Source organism: Parasteatoda tepidariorum, chromosome 10, assembly GCF_043381705.1.
Source record: "Parasteatoda tepidariorum isolate YZ-2023 chromosome 10, CAS_Ptep_4.0, whole genome shotgun sequence".
In the NCBI taxonomy this organism is placed as follows: domain Eukaryota; kingdom Metazoa; phylum Arthropoda; class Arachnida; order Araneae; family Theridiidae; genus Parasteatoda; species Parasteatoda tepidariorum.
In genome coordinates this window covers 40,776,629-40,794,628 of record NC_092213.1, presented here as the reverse complement: position 1 = coordinate 40,794,628, position 18,000 = coordinate 40,776,629, and the positions used below count along the sequence as shown (strand labels likewise).

General features: G+C 33.0%; 2 protein-coding genes across 2 annotated transcripts; both read right to left on the bottom strand.

The window, feature by feature from the left end:
• Window positions 1–2,086: 2,086 nt before the first annotated feature.
• Window positions 2,087–4,362, bottom strand: LOC139426840 (general transcription factor II-I repeat domain-containing protein 2A-like). Its single transcript, XM_071186942.1, has 2 exons — window positions 4,013–4,362; window positions 2,087–2,162 (listed from the first exon to the last, which is right to left on the bottom strand). The coding sequence occupies exons 1-2, from the start codon at window positions 4,360–4,362 to the stop codon at window positions 2,087–2,089; spliced, it is 426 nt and encodes a 141-aa protein (XP_071043043.1).
• A 901-nt stretch (window positions 4,363–5,263) lies between these two features.
• Window positions 5,264–5,881, bottom strand: LOC139426839 (uncharacterized). Its single transcript, XM_071186941.1, has one exon. The coding sequence runs from the start codon at window positions 5,879–5,881 to the stop codon at window positions 5,264–5,266; it is 618 nt and encodes a 205-aa protein (XP_071043042.1).
• Window positions 5,882–18,000: the final 12,119 nt, after the last annotated feature.

Here is an 18,000-nt window from a genome sequence, read left to right as displayed (position 1 = left end):
AGAAGCATTTTGTAATTGAGGTGGTGAGTTCGAATCCTAATTAAAATATATAGTCGATTTTGAAACATTTTCTATTTTAAATGAAGCAATTATTGATAATTCAATCATTAAATGGCGCCATTAGTATCAGCACTTATAATCCATAAAAATTAATAATTATTTTAAAAACTAGATGGAGCAGCGAGTATGGAATGATTTTGTTTGTAAACCAAAACTGTACCGCCTGCATATTTTGTAAACAGATTAAATATTGCCCTCCTTAAATAACAAATCTAAATTAATGAGTAGTGCCATCGCTAAGAAATAATACAAAAAATAATCTGAAACTAAAATAAGGCATTCAAGCGGGTAGAAATAGATGACATGCGACTTTTCTTAAAAATCAGAACTAAATCTTGTGTTGCCACTGAAAGTTGGAAATTTTCAGGGGCGGATCAATAAATTTTTCCTTGGAGGGGGGGAGTCATAGACTCAGATGCCCCCCCACACAATTAATTTTACTATATAAAAGAAATTTTTTTGAAAAAAAAACTGGGGTTTTTAATGCTAGTCTTCTTATTTATTTTTTTCATAATGAACTATAGAATAATACATAAATAATTCAAGTATTCAAAATCTTTAAATAATAAATGTAATGCGTTTTTTAGAAACTTTGGCAAATCTGTCAATGCTTTTTCCAAACAACTTTCCAATGCTTTTTCCAATGCAGCATCCAAATCAATTTCTGGATTAATCTTTAATAATGCGAGCACATTTAATCGTTCTTGATTTTGAGTTGCTCTAAGCCAAGTTTTGAGACGTCGAAGAGTTGAAAAGGAACATTCTGCTGCACTAATTGACAGAGTTGTTAAAATTCTCAGCAACATATTGATCGATGGGTACAAATCGATGTCACAGGTATTAATAATCTTGGAAAGATCGTTGAGCACTTTAAGTCCTGCTTCTGTTTCAAGCTGCCATTTTGCCACCCAAAGACGAAATCCTGTTTCGACAACTTTTACGGAGGCATTTAAGAGATTCTTATCAAACTGGGCAGTTTCACGAACGGCTGTAAGATCTTCTTCTGTAACAGTTTGACGTGGTAAAAAAACTTGTAGATTAAAAAGTTTCATCACATCTGGGAAAAGTCTGCCCTTTAAATCTGTTAAAATATTATCTAATAAAGGAATATAAAAAGCCTTCCGAAAATATTCTTCTGGGATCTGGTTTGGCTGATTATTATTTCTTTGTGTTTGTCGAGAAACTAAACGTTTTGGTCGCAACTCTACATTTAATTGTTCAGCAGCATCTCGAGCTTCAAAAAACAATTGTTGAAAAACAGTATCGGAGCTTTTTCTTTTATCCTCGAGAATAGTAATAGTATCAGTCAAAGCGGTTGTGGCCCTTTTTAAGTCCAGGGATGGAGTTTGAAGAAGACGACTGAGCGGTACTGTTGTTCCTAAAATGTAAAACAAAACAATAAATATTATTCACGATAAGTATACATTGTAGAATACTAATTAAAAAACGAAAATTATCGATTTAAATATCTTGAAGCATAATATCTGCCTAAGACATCACAGAGACAAATTGTTGAAATGATGAACTCTGAGTTTTGCAGAGCATATAGTAAGGATTGAGCATCTGAAGCTGTTTTAGCATCCTGCAAAGTTGAAATTGTTTCCAAAGCCTTACATATCTTGGATAAAGAGTCTCATTGAAACTGCAAATGTCCATCGTGTTTTTCCACCCAACGTGCCTCACAAATTCCTTGGGGTGTTGATCCATCTAATGCATCACAAGATGTTAAGTGTCTTTTTCCAGAAGCATTAAAAAATGCAACAACTTTTCTCATTGTATCAGATGTGTTGCGGATGACAGAAGCCTTAGACGACTTCGCTAATGAATTATTCAAAATATAGTTGATACACGGACAACGTTTTGCATAAATAGCAGTTTTAATTATTTCTTGAGCAGCTCCTTTTGTTTCCGAAGCCATGACAGTACAACTATCAGTACCAACTCCATCGCATTTGATTATGTTTACATTAAAATTCTTGCAAATTTCCAAAACAATATTAGCCAAGGCGATTCCTGTCAACCGAGGTTATTCATTCAAATCTTCAGATTGAATCATTTTGTATGCATCACAAAATGTGATAAAATCATCTCTGATCTCTCCACTGCAAAAATGTTAAGATAAAGAAACAGCATCAGAGGCCAGTAATTAATGATTTAGGTTTAATTAAGATAGAAATAACTGAATCACGCACATGACAGTGCACTTACACATATATGTTTACAACCAACGCTAAAGCAAGCGTTGCCAAACTACACAACTGAAATACGTACAATTATGGTTGCCATATAAATAGTAATACAAAATAAACCAGGGAGTAAGTGTGATTATTCTCAACACCCTCCCTTAATCACACATTCATTTACATTTATCTCAACCTAGGTTTGGGTAAACATTTTGTAAACATATCAGCTAATTGATTTTCAGTGGGTACATAGACAAGATTTATATTATACAATTTTATGATGTCCCTAACATATTTCAATTTAATGTCTAAGTGATTCAACCTAGCACAGTTATTTTCATTTAAAATGGCTTTAATTTCAGACTGGTTATCTTCATATATTGAAACATTAATCTTATCAATCCCTAAAATTTCTTTCGTTATATTATAGAGCAGGGGTAAGCAACCTTTGTAATCAACGGGCCAATTAAAATTTTTTGGTGGCCCGCACATAAAGTAACACTTATTAATAATTTACAAAACTTTATTTATAATAAACATTAGAATAAAAAATATATAAAATTTAAAAAAAAGTAAGGATTTCATATAAAAATTTTAATGCAAAATAAAAACAAACAAGAAAAGAACAATAAAACGAATTTACTTGAAATTTTTAATGAGAAATTTGGCACTGCTTTTTCGTTACAAACTGATCAATATCAGCCGGAATTGATAAGTACGCAGCTTTCTACGTGCGTTACTACTACACGTACGCAGCTTTCTAATCGTGCGTCACTCAGTCTGGATCGGTGGTCATTTTTGATTAATTTCATGGTTGAAAATAATTGTTCGCAAACATACGTGCTTCCGAACAGAGACATCATTTGCTTTGCATTTTTCGTCAAAAGTGGAAATTTTTCAGGACTCACACACGATTTATAAAAATTTTCGATGTTTACTGAGAAAAATTAATTTTTTTAAATCGGTATTATTCTGCATGTCAATCACTTCCATTCGAAAGTCTTCGGGAACTGTATCCACATCGATATTAAATGGCGAGGAAAACATTCTCATGGAAACCGCTGTCTTCTCAGCTTTGAACAGTTTGAATCGTAATTGAAATTCGTTGATTAAAATGTATATATATTGTGCGTATTTTTGAGAGGTAGTATCGTTTAAGTGAGACACATTATTCTGCAAAAGAAACTGTTTCCACAATTTTAATTTGAGCTCAAAGCCCTGAATTTTATCATACAAATTGTGAATAAACTGTCCTTTGCCTTGAAGTTCCCCATTAAGATCATTGAGATGCTGAGTCATGTCGATACGAAGCCCAAAACCTCACATCCATTCTTTATTACCAAAATGAGGAAAGGCATATCCCTTCATATCCATGAACAATTGTATTTCGCATTTTAAGTTGTATACTCTTTTTAGCATGCTACCTCTAATAAGCCAACGTACTTCGGTATTAAAAACCACGTCGCCATATTCAGTTTCTAAATCTTTCAGCAAATCTTTAAATTCACGGTGATTTAACGCGCGACATTATAAAATTAATTCGTTTAATTATTAGTACTGTGACATTTGGCAAACTCAATCTTTTCGCACACAAATTTTCCTGGTGAATTATGCAGTGGTTAACGAATATTTCCCTTCCTGTGACCTTCTTAATGTCTTGAAATAGCCTTCCCGATACTCCTACCTTCATGCTTGACATTACTCGTGCTCCATCTGTCGATATACCAATAATCTTTTATAATGAAATTGAAAAATTTTCCAACACTGACTTTAGTTCATCGTACAGGTCTTGGCCGGTTGTAGTCCCTTGCATTGGAATCAGTGAACACAATTCTTCGGTAATATTAAATTTGGTGTCAATACCATGTAAAAATATAGCCAGTTGTGCTGTATCGCTAATATCGCAACTCTCATCAAGTGCCAAAGAACAGTATTCGAATTTTGCAATGCGTTCACGAAGCGTTGTTGCTATGTTCTCGGACAAGTCTTCAATTCTCCTTGCAATGGTGAATCTTGATAAACTAATGTTTGAAATAATATTTATTTTATCAGGAAATGCTATTTCTGCAACAGCAGTCAGACATTCTCTTATCATCTCTCCATCCGCAAAGAGTTTCATTTTATTTGCCAGTATTTGACTGACAACAAACCTACCCTTTACTGCCGTATTTGATAAAATTACTTGATTTTTAAAAATAACCTGTTGGTTTCCCAAGTTTTTCTCTATTAGATTAAACTTATCTATCCGGAGTTGTCCTGTTAAGTTTTTATATTGTTGTTCATGTTTTGTATCGTAATGCCTTTTTATGTTATATTCTTTTTCTCTGAGCATATTAAGCATACAGCTTTATCTTTGACGAAAGTGAAAAAATAATCAAATTTCCACTTTTCTTGGAAATGCCTGTGCTCATCCGCAGCCTTCCGTTTCTTTGTTTGCTTTTCGGACATGCTATTATGGATTGCACTAATATTGCACTCACGTCTTTCAAGAAACACAAGAATTGCTAGTTAACAGCTACCAGTCTGACTGATTGTGTGATAGAAGTGTCTCGAATGAATCAATAAAATGTATTTATCACGGAACACACATTTATTTATAATTAATAGGTTTACACATTATAATTATACATTTCTAACATTATTTGCAATATCAACGACTTTCAGACGTAACAACGTGTGTCACTCGCCAGGAATTGGCTGGTAGAGTGTTTTTATCTGATAGTGTTCACCGACAAGTGCTTCCTCTTCAGCCTCACTTTCTAATTGCGGCAAGCCAGTCTATAGGTGGCGCTACAACACAGATGTGGTCGCAAGTGCTGCCGCCACAGAAGCAAACACAAACAAGCACAGACTCGGGGCGTTCGTATTGCATTTTTACGAGTGAGTAACTCGTCACAAAAAATTGTTTCGGTTTAGTATGTACTACCATTTTATTATCATTAATTTTATAACAATACGATCGGAGAAAGTCGAAAAATAAATTCAATTTTAGAAATGCTTAGCTGGCCGCATAAACATGTTTAACGGACAGCGTGTTGCTCACCCCTGTTATAGAGTATAATTAGATCCTGAATAGCTTTTGCTAAGGCCAAAATTTCTGCCTCAGTAGAGGACAGAGCAATAGGTGTTTGTCCTGTGATTTGGTTTGTCAAAAAACAATCATTAAGGAAAATTATATACCCAGAAATAGATTTTCTGTCATGTGTATCAGCCCCCAAATCAGCATCAGCATAAATATCAATAACATTATCAGTATCAGATTTACAAAATAATAATTTGAGTTCAGATGTCCCTTTCAAATACCGAAGAACTCTCTTCAGACCAGCCCAAGCACTATTAGTGGGCTGCTCTTGAATCTGGCTTAGACATTTCACTGAGTATAAAATATCAGGGCGGGTTGTCATTGATAAGTAAAGTAAAGCACCAACAAGTTCACGATAGGGACCATGAAATTCTTCACCACTCACAAAATTTGATGAAGTTGATTGCACTAGAGGAGTATCAGATGGTTTACAATCTACCATCCTGAATTTATTTAGAATTTTCTCAACATAAGCTTTTTGGTCTAAAGAAAGTTTGTCGTGGGAATATTCTAAATTTATTCCAAGAAATTTATTTGCAATTTCAGCCTTGGACATTTCAAATTCATTTCTGAGTAGTTGAATCACAACTCTTACCTCAGAACCAGCAATGAGTAAGTCATCAATATATAGTACAATAAATATTTCACTCTGTTCCGATCTTCTCACAAAAATGCATGCTTCACAGTTTAGCTGTTGGAAGTTTAAGTGAATTATAAAATCAGTGAATCACTTGAATCATTGCCTGGGTGCTTGCTTAAGTCCATAAAGACTTTTAAGAAGCTTGCACACACGACCACTATTATCATTATAACCCATTGGTTGTTCCATGTAGTTTGTCTCTTGAAGATCACCATTTAGAAATGCAGTTTTAACATCTAATGCATAGATTTCAGGATTCTTTTGAGTAATGATTGCCAGCACAAGTCTAAGTGATGATATGCTAATCACAGGAGCATAGGTCTCAAAATAATCAATGCCTGGCTTCTGTTCAAAGCCACGGGCAACCAGCCTAGCTTTGCATTATTTCACTTGATTCGCAAAACCCATTTACAGGACATAGGCTTTTCATCCTTTGGCAGTTCAACTACACTTCAACCACACTTCATTTTTTTTAGAGACTCTATTTCCTCATTCATGGCTTTCTTCCATAGGACTTGCTCTTCTTTCGGCATGTTTCTATATCCTCAAATGATACAGAGTCAAGAGTTGTCACATTAGCTTCGTACACAAAATAATCATCTAATTTGGCAGGCAATTTAACATTTCTTTTTTGTCTACTTTTTTCATCACTTTTAGATTCCGCATCACATTGATCAGGGATTATTTCTTCATTAGTAATATTTTCATCTTCTATGGGAAAACCATCTTCAACTGAGATAAATTTCTTCTTCTCTTCATTGAAGTGTACGTTTCTAGATACCACAACATGATTTGTGACCGGGTCCAATAAACGATAATCCATAGTGGAATATCCTATAAAAGCCATCCTTTTGGATTTGGGATCCAGCTTCTTTCTGAAGTTATCTGGAATTCTCATGTATGCATCACAACCAAAGACTTTGATAATATTAAAATCAATTTGCTTACCATATTTCAGCTCAAAAGGTAGATCCCCAACAGTCTGGTTTGGAATCCGATTTTTTAGGTGTGCAGCTGTCTGTACAGCATAACCCCAATAGTATTTAGGGAGCTTCGCTTCATATATTAGAGCTCGAGCCTTCTGTAAAAGATACCTGTTTGCTCTCTCAGCAACACCGTTCAAAGGAGGTGAATATGGCGGAGCAGGATCTATCATGACACCTCTTTTCTTGCAATAACGTGCTAATTCACTAAATACAAATTCCTTGGCATTATCACAACGGATTTTGTCAGGGTTTCATTTGGCCGATTTTCAATCGTTGATTTAATGACATCGGAGTCCGCAGGTAATGACATCAATAAGTAAATGACAACGTCCATATCTTTAACTTCTGCACCTGAGAATCGTAATTCGTTCACGATGGCTAACAGTTCATTTATATGTTGCTGCATACTGCAATCTTGGCGTTTCTTCAAAGTTTCAAGTTTCTTTCGAACTAGGATTTGACTAATAGCACTTATTTTCAAATATTTCTGTTCTAAACTAGTCCATATCTGACAAGCAGATGATTCTGTCACCATAGTTGCTAATATAGTATAATAAATAAGGGTTAGCAGTAGAGCGTAAGCCTTTTTTGCATCTTTGATTTCAGCATCTTTCGTTACATCAGCTTCAGTTTCTAAATATTTATCAAGTTCCTTCGCTGCAAAAATAGCTTCAACACGACACTTGAATAAAGCAAAGTTCTTACCGCTAAACGGTTCAAAACAGTATTTAGTGTTATCGTCACGTACTTCCATTTCAAATTTCGCTTCCACGTGATTCAGATCAAAATTAAAATACAAGCAATATAAATGCTTCACTCACTTCTAGCGTGTTCAATATCAGAACCACGCTCTGCTGTTAAGATAAAGAATCAGCATCAGAGGCCAGTAATTAATGAATTAAGTTTAATTAAGATAGAAATAACTGAATCACGCACATGACAGTGCAGTGCACTTACGCATATACGTTTACAACCAACGCTAAAACAAGCGTTGCCAAAGTACACAACTGAAATACGTACAGTTATGGTTGCCATATAAATAGTAATACAAAATAAACCAGGGCGTAAGTGTGATTATTCTCAACAAAAAATAGCGAAAAGATAAACTTGACTGCTCCTTGTGAGAAATATCAGTTGTTTCGTAAAAAATGAAATAAATGATTCTTGAAATAGTGAAGAACATATTTAGATGAAAAGAAAAATCGATTTTTCCGACCTACCCTGGTGTATATGCCCCCTTAAATAATTTTTAAAATATTTTATTTTTGTAAACTATTGAAAAATTATTATTTTCATTTATTTTTTTCAATGGGGGGAATACTTTCCATCTATCACCGATTGAACCACTTTTTTCATGTTTTCTATTGACCACTTTTGTCTCTTAGTCTTCCTCACGTAATTACGCACCATCTGTAAGAAAAGTAAATATTTTATATTCGTTTATATGCCATGCATTTTATCATTAATATATTTGTATGATGTTTTATTAATTATTTATACTTAATTTATATATTATTATATTGTATATATATTTAATGTTATATATTATTATAATATATATTTGTTGCATAAATGAGACAAAACTCATGGGCCATCCCATTCTGCCCCTCGAGTTAAAATTTCAAAAATGTCACGTGACTACCATTAACCATTTATGTTTCGATCATTGCATCATGAAATATATATTTAAAAACATGACTAATTAAATGGAATTTAAAGTTAATTGGGGACAAAATACGGAAAGAAGGCTAACCTTGCTTCGAAAATTTCCAAATATTACAGTAAGACATGCATTTTATAAGTAAAAGTTGCCTAAGTGATTAAATGAATTCCAGCAGACAGACGCTACTCATCAGTGTCTTGCATGCAACTGAGGCTCGAGAAGCTTTGCTACGCTACTCTAGTGCCACTGGCGGGAAATAAATGCCGTATCCCGTTCCACCCCGGTACTCCATTCTGCCCCCGTGTCCCCTAAGTCTCAGCATCATCGATGATTCATCTCGTATCTTAGTTTGAAGGCGGAGTGTTCCCAATTCACGAACGAAATTGTGAGTTCTGTCTTAAAAAAGCAAAACTTTTATAAATTAAAATCATCTCATATCATCCTAATCTGAGACACCATTTTTTAATGATGCAAAAGTGATTTCCGACAGTAACGCAATCTTGATTTATGTTCCAAACATGGGAGAAGATCAGTAGGTCTCATGATCAATGCATGGGAAGGAGATCAGCATCATCGATGTTTCATCTCATATTTTAGTCTGGAGGCGGAGTGTTCCCAATTCACGAACAAAATTGTGAGTTCTGTCTTAAAAAAGCAAAACTTTTATAAATTAAAACCATCTCATATCATCCTAATCTGAGACACCATTTTTTAATGATGCAAAACTGATTTCCGACAGTAACGCAATCTTGATTTATGTTCCAAACATGGCAGAAGATCAGTAGGTCTCATGATCAATGCATGGAAAGGAGATCAGCATCATCGACGTTTCATCTCGCATTTTAGTCTGGAGGCGAAGTGTTCCCAATTCACCAGCAAAATTGTGAGTTCTGTCGTTAAAATCAAAACTTATAACAAATTAAAACCGTCTCATATTATCCTAATCTGAGACATGTATATATATATATATATANATTTCAATGAGTCTGCTTTGAAGGATCAAAATAAAACTGACCTAAAACCAATTTCAAGAAACTGGTACTTTTATTTATATTTCATATATATATATATATATATATATATCATCTTTTACTTTAATAGTTCGAAATGCTTTTATAAGAATACTCATGAAGACCTAGTAAGATAAATGCACTCACTTACGGTGAAGTGTAAAGGATGCCCTTGTATGTAAAATGAGTTTTCTTTCAGAACACTTGCATGATGAAAAAAACTGAATAATTTTTATAGGCATTACAATATGAATTCGCTGTTTTGCAATTCATGATGGAACCTAACAAATTTAAGCGATCTTTACGACCTCGCCTGAGAGAGAGCGACTAAATACATCATTCTACTTTCTTACACAGTTAGGTGAGCACAAAACATTCTTTTTTCAGGTTTTGTGACAGAATGAAAATGTGTTCCAATGGAACATCATGACAAAGGGTTGGAAAGTGCCTCTTTACTTTCCCCCGAAAATTCAGGTTATGGAATAAGTCACCACAGAATGGAGCGGGTGTCAATGACAGAATATGTAATATTAATCCCTTTTGTTCAATTGTTAAACTGATTTTTAGGATTCAATGTTTCTGCGTCACTGTTATTATCATATGCAGGAAGTATGTTTCACTGCCTCTCTTCTCAATACGATGTGATACGGAGGAATAATTAAAATTTATCGCCCATTTTCTCTGTGTGTGCCCGAATTACTGAAAGAAGATTTTATTTTAAACGAAAATTGGAGTGAAGAAGTGCAATTTTTGTACATGTGCTCACATTTTTGGAATATTTAGAAACTATTCAGAAGTTCATAGGTATGGGGTGAGTAATAATTAAGTTTTATGGCTGTTCAATTATTAATTTGAATAATTCTATTTGCATCTAAAAATTTGCTCTCTCGAATCTTTCTAATTCATTTAAAGTTGAAAATGTCTCTTCCAATAAACTTTACTAACTAATTAACTATACCAGCAATCTTTTTTCCCGTTTCTTTTATTGTTGTTTCATATTCAGATATTTTTATAATAGCTTTTGTATGTGTTAAAATAAATTATCAAAATATTTAAAATTGAAATTTTTGTTAAAAGATCATATCGTCGCTTTGAAACTAAACCGTGTGGTAACTCAAAAAAGCAAGTTTTTCAGGAGAGCGATTTCAAACTTTCCGCGCTAATGCTAATCGCGGCGATGCGATGACGATTCATCTGCTCTTTAAATTAACTTTATGGAACTATAAAGATAATAGGTTGTTTTTCTAAAAGGGTGACTTTTTTTACACAAAATGACCCAAAAATCTCATTTTTCGACTTTTTTGAGTTACAACGGTTTTGTTTCAAAACGACGATATGGAAAAATAGATTCATTAATAGTCATAAATTTATTAATATAAATCCTAAATAAGACGTTTATTTAAGATTTTTTTATATTAAATATAGAAGTTTAATTGAAATGTTATCAAAACCGCGTATTAGTGACTGGCGCAGTGTAGCCATTCCTGGCTTTTGTGCCAATAAACTCCAAACAACCAACCAAACCCGTGTTTGGAAAAATTCAAAATTTCAAGGCTATTAATATTTGAGTTATATTTGTTTTTCAAAGATCTATGTAAATTAATCCACTTGCGTAGGTGTTGAGAAATATACTGAGTTAAATCGCGAGTTAAACATTTAATTTTATAGATACAATTAGCATTTCAAAGAGGAGAAGTAAAAAAGAATTGGCTTGGATAAGTGCCTTGCATTGTATTAATCCTCAGAATTAGCGGAAAATTTTTCCTGATGCTGGATGCTAGTCTAAATTAGCAGATGACCAAAAAAATATTTTTTAGGAAGAAAATTTTGTATACAAGCAACCTTGTGCAAAGCAACAGTGGAAATTTTGCAATAAAGTATTAAAAGTATATATATATATATATATATATTNATTCTTGTATTACATATATATAAGAAGAGAGTGGAATGATAACACATAGCCAATCACAGAAGACTTCCAGTTAGTAACGCATAAAACAGCCAATCAAAATTGAGAACGCATGTGTGTGAAGAGGTAATAATTTTTAATAATGCTATCTGCAGAAATGTTACAACTAAACTTACCAGCTAAATCTTGTTGCGATTTTTATTTTGTATTGAATGTGTGAAATGGCAACGGATTATATTTCTGAAGAAGAGCCTCAGAGCTCAAATAAATCTTATTAGGCTAAATTAAGCCTTACATATTGAAACGCAGTGCTATAAGCGAAAGCAGAGAGCACGCCGCACTTTACTATACTCAATGTGTGAAATATATTGAACAGAGTTTACTTTAAAATACTTATATCTCTTATAAAAAATGGATCGCTGTGAATATCTTAGGCGATATCAACAGCGACATAGGGCTGAACATAATTTATCAGCACAAAATTACCGGGAACATAATCGTCGTACTATCAATACGCGACAGCGGAATGCGTTGAAGAGTCAACATTGAAGAAACGTTGAAGAGTCAAGACGTTTAAATGAAAACGATTAATATGGAGAAAAAAAATTGATAAAAAATGTTGTATATAAGGAGGTTTTAATTTTATCATTGTTTTTCCTTACTTTTAATTGTTTTTTACTTACTTTCAAATATTAATTAACAGTTCATATTTGTTTGAGATATTTCTTAAATAATGCATAAAAGTGCAAATCATTGGTACTCAAAATGATGTGAAAAGAAAAGTCAATGAAAAATTTACATAGCTAGGATTTTAATAAACATTTACCCGTATGCCCTAAATAAGGGCGGGTCGGGGTAAATTCTTCCATAGCTAGGTTTTGTGAATATTCAGAGATCTATTGTAAATAATTTTTAATTTTATTGTTTTCACCTTATTTTTTATAACAATTCAGACAAAAATGTTTAGGGTCAGGTGGGGTACAATGGGTCACTTTTTAGCTATTTTTGCATTCTAAGTCTTGTAGCAATAAAATCATAAAACTTTCCTGGTTTTTTTTAATAGCAACTTGACATTACATTCCTTCAGGTCATTTTTATGTAATTTTAACATTTATTTTTTAATTATAAGTTAATTAAACTTGGCTTGAAAAGGGTTGACTCATTTTACTCCATTTTGGGGTAAAATGGGTCATAATGCAAAATGATTTTTAAAGAATGTATTTATTAGTAAATACATTAAAACAAAAATGTAATCTATCACATATGATGTTAAACAATATAATATTCAAATTTTAAAGTAGTATTGCTCACGGTTATTACAAAGTGGTTCTTCTAAAACTTTTACAACATCGTTTTTTTCTACTATGTCAATGTCCTCTTTTTCAGGAAAAACATAATAATTCCCTATTCTGGATTTGGTTACATTCTTCACATGTATATCTTCACCTTCAATATTTGTGATTTGACCAACAAATCTTTTCACAGACATTTTCCAGTTGTACTCAATAACTACCCATTTTCCAGGAGAAAGTTCACTAGTATTCTTTACCATCTTGCAATCAGATCGATCTGCTGTGGATTGGGATTTTTTTCCTTTTGCTTTTAACTGCGGCTATTCAAACTTCATTTTTTTCTTTTTCATTCATTCCATTCCTTCTTCATGAAGACGTTTAATTACTTCAGGTTCTGTCATAACTTCTCCAGCTCTGTGTTGTACCCTTTTTCTTCGTTTTTTGGAATTAATAACGGCAGCTTTAGTGGCACTTGATTGTACAGGTGATTAAGTCCTCAGGATTGCACATTTTAAATCCTTTAATGGCGATGACAATGAATTAATTGGGTCTTGAAGTTCTGCATTAGCACCTGAAGTAGCTGGCGTAGACTCCTGTAATACTGCCGTATTTAAAGTAGTGGACGGCACATCCGACTGGTCAATGATTCTTTGAGTCAATACGATCCTATGTTCCACTTTTGTTATTTCAGGAGGAAACAACCCTGCACCTTTAAAGCCATTCACAGCATGATCTTTCCGCAAACTTTCAAACAGTTTTTTCAAAAGATGAGGAAACACAGCTTTGCAAACCTTCTGCATCCTTGTTTCTCGAAACCAATGTTTCAAAATTAGTCTCCATGTTCTTTTTGCGGGAGCAAAAACTCCTACATCTAACGGCTGTAGGGCATGGGATGTATTAGGAGGAAGACATAAAATGATAACTTGGTTGTCAAGTGCTGTTTTAACTGTTTTGTATGTCAGATGGCTGCCATGCCCATCAAAAATGAGAAGAACAGGTTTTTCTATTTTTTGTGTGTATAACACAAAGTGCTCTATCCATGATTCAAAGACTTTATCTTCCATCCACCCAGATTGAGAACATCCATAAAGAGCACCCGGTACACCACCTTTAGTCCAAGAATCATATAAGTGTGTACTTTTGTATACCGTGAAAGGCGGCATATAGCTTCCACTAGCAGAAATACAAAATAGCACAGTATACATAGCTTTTCCTGCATCAGAAGAAGTTAAATAAGCATTTCTACTCTGCTTTGAGATAAATACTTTGTTTGCTCTTGGGTCTGTAGAAAGACCAGCTTCATCCAGGTTAAAAATTCTTTGTGGAGAATTGGTTAAGCCATTTACATCTAGCAGTTTGATGTAATTTGTATAAAAGCTATTCACAACATCTGCAGACAATGATGTTGCTCAGTGCTTATTTAAGCATGAAAAACACAAATTATGAGTTTTTACTATTTCAATTCGCTGTTTGACACTCATTCGTTTGAATTGATCGCATTTATAAAGTTTATGACTTTCCCTACAACCTAATAAACATGGGTTATTCACTTTCATTTTAATAAAATACATTTTCTCTGTATTTGGCCTTGAACTAAAATGGGGCTTCTTTCTTTCCTCTTTAATATTAAGACCTTGCATAATTCTAGAACGTTCTTCCAAAAAACTTAGAAAATTGTCTAGTTTGGGTATTTCGTTTTTCGACAATTTCATTTCAAAACTTTTTCTAACTTCTGGATCGAGTTTTTGGAATAAAATGTGCATTATCAATGTATCTGATAGTTCATTTGATTTAAATTCAAGCAAGTTTAATGCTCGTAAATTACATTTAGTGTTATCGATTAATTGCATGAGCTGATTAGGAGCGTCAGGGACTCTTGAAAAATTTAATAATTTATTAACATGGCAATCGATAACTGCTCGTTTGTTCTCGTATCTATCTTCAAGGGAAGACCATAAAGATTCAAATGTATCTTGGGCTGACTCAAGGCGTTTTGCTTCGCCTTTGAGGCAGCTTTTAAGATAGCACAGTCGTTGTGTGTCGCTCAACTCTTTATTATTTCCAATAATAGAATTAAATTGAATTTTAAAATTTTGAAATTCTTCATATTTTCCGGAAAAGAAAGGTAGGGGTAAATCCGGAATTTTATATATATTGGTACATGAAGCATTTGATTCCGTTTCATTAGGTTTATTATTATCAATTTTAGAGAGTAAAATATTAATCTTTACCTCTATTTCTTCGATTTCATCTTCTATATCTTGAGCAACATCTAGATTATCTTTCAGATCAATTTCTTCCGGAAGTAGCGTATATCCTTTTATCAGTTCTGATATCGATGCTTGTAGTTCCATTGCTACTTTCAGTTTCTTTTTGAGAATGATGGCAGCGGCGCTTGCATCCTGCTGCGTTGAATGTTCTTCCAAAAATTTTTGGATTTTGTTTATTTTTGTTTTAATTGCCCCACGTTGGCGATTAAGATTTGTTATTGAGTTAATTGTGCTCATATTGAGCTGGTTCCGCTCCAGGTCGCTAGGACCAAAGATGTCGGAGCTAATAGAGTCAAGTGGACTGTAACGTTTGGTAATTTTTTATTGAATGAGAAAAGAATGTTAGAAAGCTACGCTTGGCGCATTACAATCTCGCCAATGAGGGCGCGGACAGAGGTAAAAATATACTTGAGGGTGCCCCTTGGCGAAATTGGCGACTTATGTTTGGCACCATTCCTGTTTGCTCGGAACACCGTGGTAACAGGAATAGCTGCCGCCAAAATATAATGTTATTTCAATAAAACATTGGAAAATTTCAACAAAACTTTATAAAATTGCAATGAACTCGATATGAGCAAAATTAATGAACCCAATAAAATGCATTTTGAATCGAAACAAAAATTATATAAATATTTGATAAATTACTTAAGGGGGCATATACACCTATGTAGGTCGGAATTTTTTTTTCTCCCATCTAATTATGTTCTTCACTGTTTCAAGAATCATAATCCAAAAGATTAAAACGAAATTCGTCATAGTTTCATTGTAAACATTAATAACGTTGAAGCGTTCCTTATTATCAACAGGTTTATCCAAAGATTGTATATACGTATATATCTTAAATGCTTCCGTAAAAGTCGTAGAAACAGAATTTCTTCTTTGGGTGGCAAAATGGCAGCGTGAAACAGAAGCAGGACCTGAAGTGCCCAACGATCTTTCCTGTGACATCGATTTGTACCCTTCAATCAATGTGTTGCTGAGAATTTTAATAACTCTGCCAGTTAGTGCAGCAACAGCAGAACGTTTCTTTTCAACTCTTCGACGTCTCAAAACTTGGCTTAGAGCAACTCAAAATCAAGAACGATTAAATGGACTCGCATTATTAAACATTCATCGAGAAATTGATTTGGATGTTAAAAAAATAATTGGCAGATTTGCCAAAGTTTCTAAAAAACGCATTACATTTATTATTTAAAGATGTTGAATACTTGAATTATTTATGTATCGTTCTGTTGTTCATTGTAAAAAGAAATAAATGAGAAGACTAGCATTAAAACCGCAGTTATTTTTCAAAAAGAATATTTAAAAAAAAAAAATTTTACAAAAAAAATTAATAGTGCCCCCCACAATAAATTTTTGTAAAATTTTTTTTTCTTATTGGCGTAAATTTTGGCGGAAGCTTATTGCGCTGCCTCTTTAAAAAGGATTTGAGTCTATGACCTCCCCCCCCCCCCAGGAAAAATTTCTGGATCCTCCCCTGGTATAAGCACTAGTCTGTTAAATTATTTCATCGCTCTCATATTCTACAAGGTTTAAATTGTATTTAAGGAAGGGTAGTGTTAGATGATTGTGCTTTCCTAGCATTAATATATGTTTACTTTTTCACTCTTCATTTTAATGAAACTATTAGTTCTCGTGATGTAGCATTATTTTCAAGTTTATTATCTGTTAATTTGTTTTTTCAATTTTTCGTTTTCCATTGAAATTATTTTCATACAATGATTACTATTTTATATACTTAGTTTATTTTCAGCAACTCAGCTATTTCAACAACCTTGACAAATGTAGTCGGAATTTTTAAAACCGTTGATCTCATCGTGATTAAATTTAATCCGTTGAGAAATATTATTAGCTTTGTTTGATAAAGTTTCTTTTTATTTTCGATTTTATAGATTTCTGTGTATTTATTCTTTGTGAAGAAATCTGTGAATGACTTGCGCAACTCTATTGACAAACACTTAGATGCGTTATTATCAATATCCAAAATTACTCCAAACGGAACAGGGCGGTTGCTGACTAGGTAAAGAGACGTAAAGCCACCAAACTCAGCTTATAAACACTATAAATAATTCACAATTTTTCTACAGAGTCTTCACTCGCAGTTTGTTGATCAAAAAACCCATGAATTTTAGTGATTATAAACAATTTAAAAGTTAACACATTCAATTACGTAACATGTCATTGGGGAATTGCTTACATGTCATTTAGCGAGGAATGATATTCGCCAAATGCAATTTATAGTAATTAAGTAATTGTAATTACTATACTGAAAACAGAATAAAAAGTAGTTAAATTGGAAAAAATAGTTTATTATAGTAATGCATTTAAAAATAAATGGTCCCAAACTTATATATAATTAACATTTTTAGGTAAAATGGAAGTAGTGTATGTCCCAATGCCAATTAAAGAGACAGGTCCTGGCGCGAACCACCAAAACGGTCAACCTAAGTAATCAAATAAACACCGAGGTAATGCCGTCGATTTTAATTTCACTCCTAGACAGTATTTCACTTTTTTTTTGAATTTATAGTCATTATGTAGATAATTTCGTTTATTTGCTAAACAATGAACCTTTAAAGGAAAAAATAAATAGTTTATTAATCAGTCAATAACGTTTTTCTTATGAAAATGTGACTGTTTAACAAAACTATTTTTTAAGTGGAAGTCGCAACAATTTTTTCCCTTTAAATGTAAATGATAATTTTCATTTGAAGTATGTAAAAAGTTTAATCATACTTTTTTAATTTTCATTAGAAATATGTACGAAGTTAAATTATAATTTTTTTTTTAAAACTTGCTTTTCATAATTTTTTATCCTTTGGAGTAAGCAATAAACAATTAATTTACTAATAACTACAGTTTATTTAAAAATACTAAATCAAAAATGGCTTTTAAATTTTAAATG

Bases quoted from the DNA above. Each gene is read 5' to 3' on its own strand.
- LOC139426839 (XM_071186941.1), bottom strand. From the start codon at position 5,881: ATGTCCAAGGCTGAAATTGCAAATAAATTTCTTGGAATAAATTTAGAA.
- LOC139426840 (XM_071186942.1), bottom strand. From the start codon at position 4,362: ATGAAACTCTTTGCGGATGGAGAGATGATAAGAGAATGTCTGACTGCT. The intron at 2,163-4,012 runs GTCAGTGTTGGA...ACATTTTTGCAG, and splicing joins GACCTGTACGATGAACTAAA to TGGAGAGATCAGAGATGATT.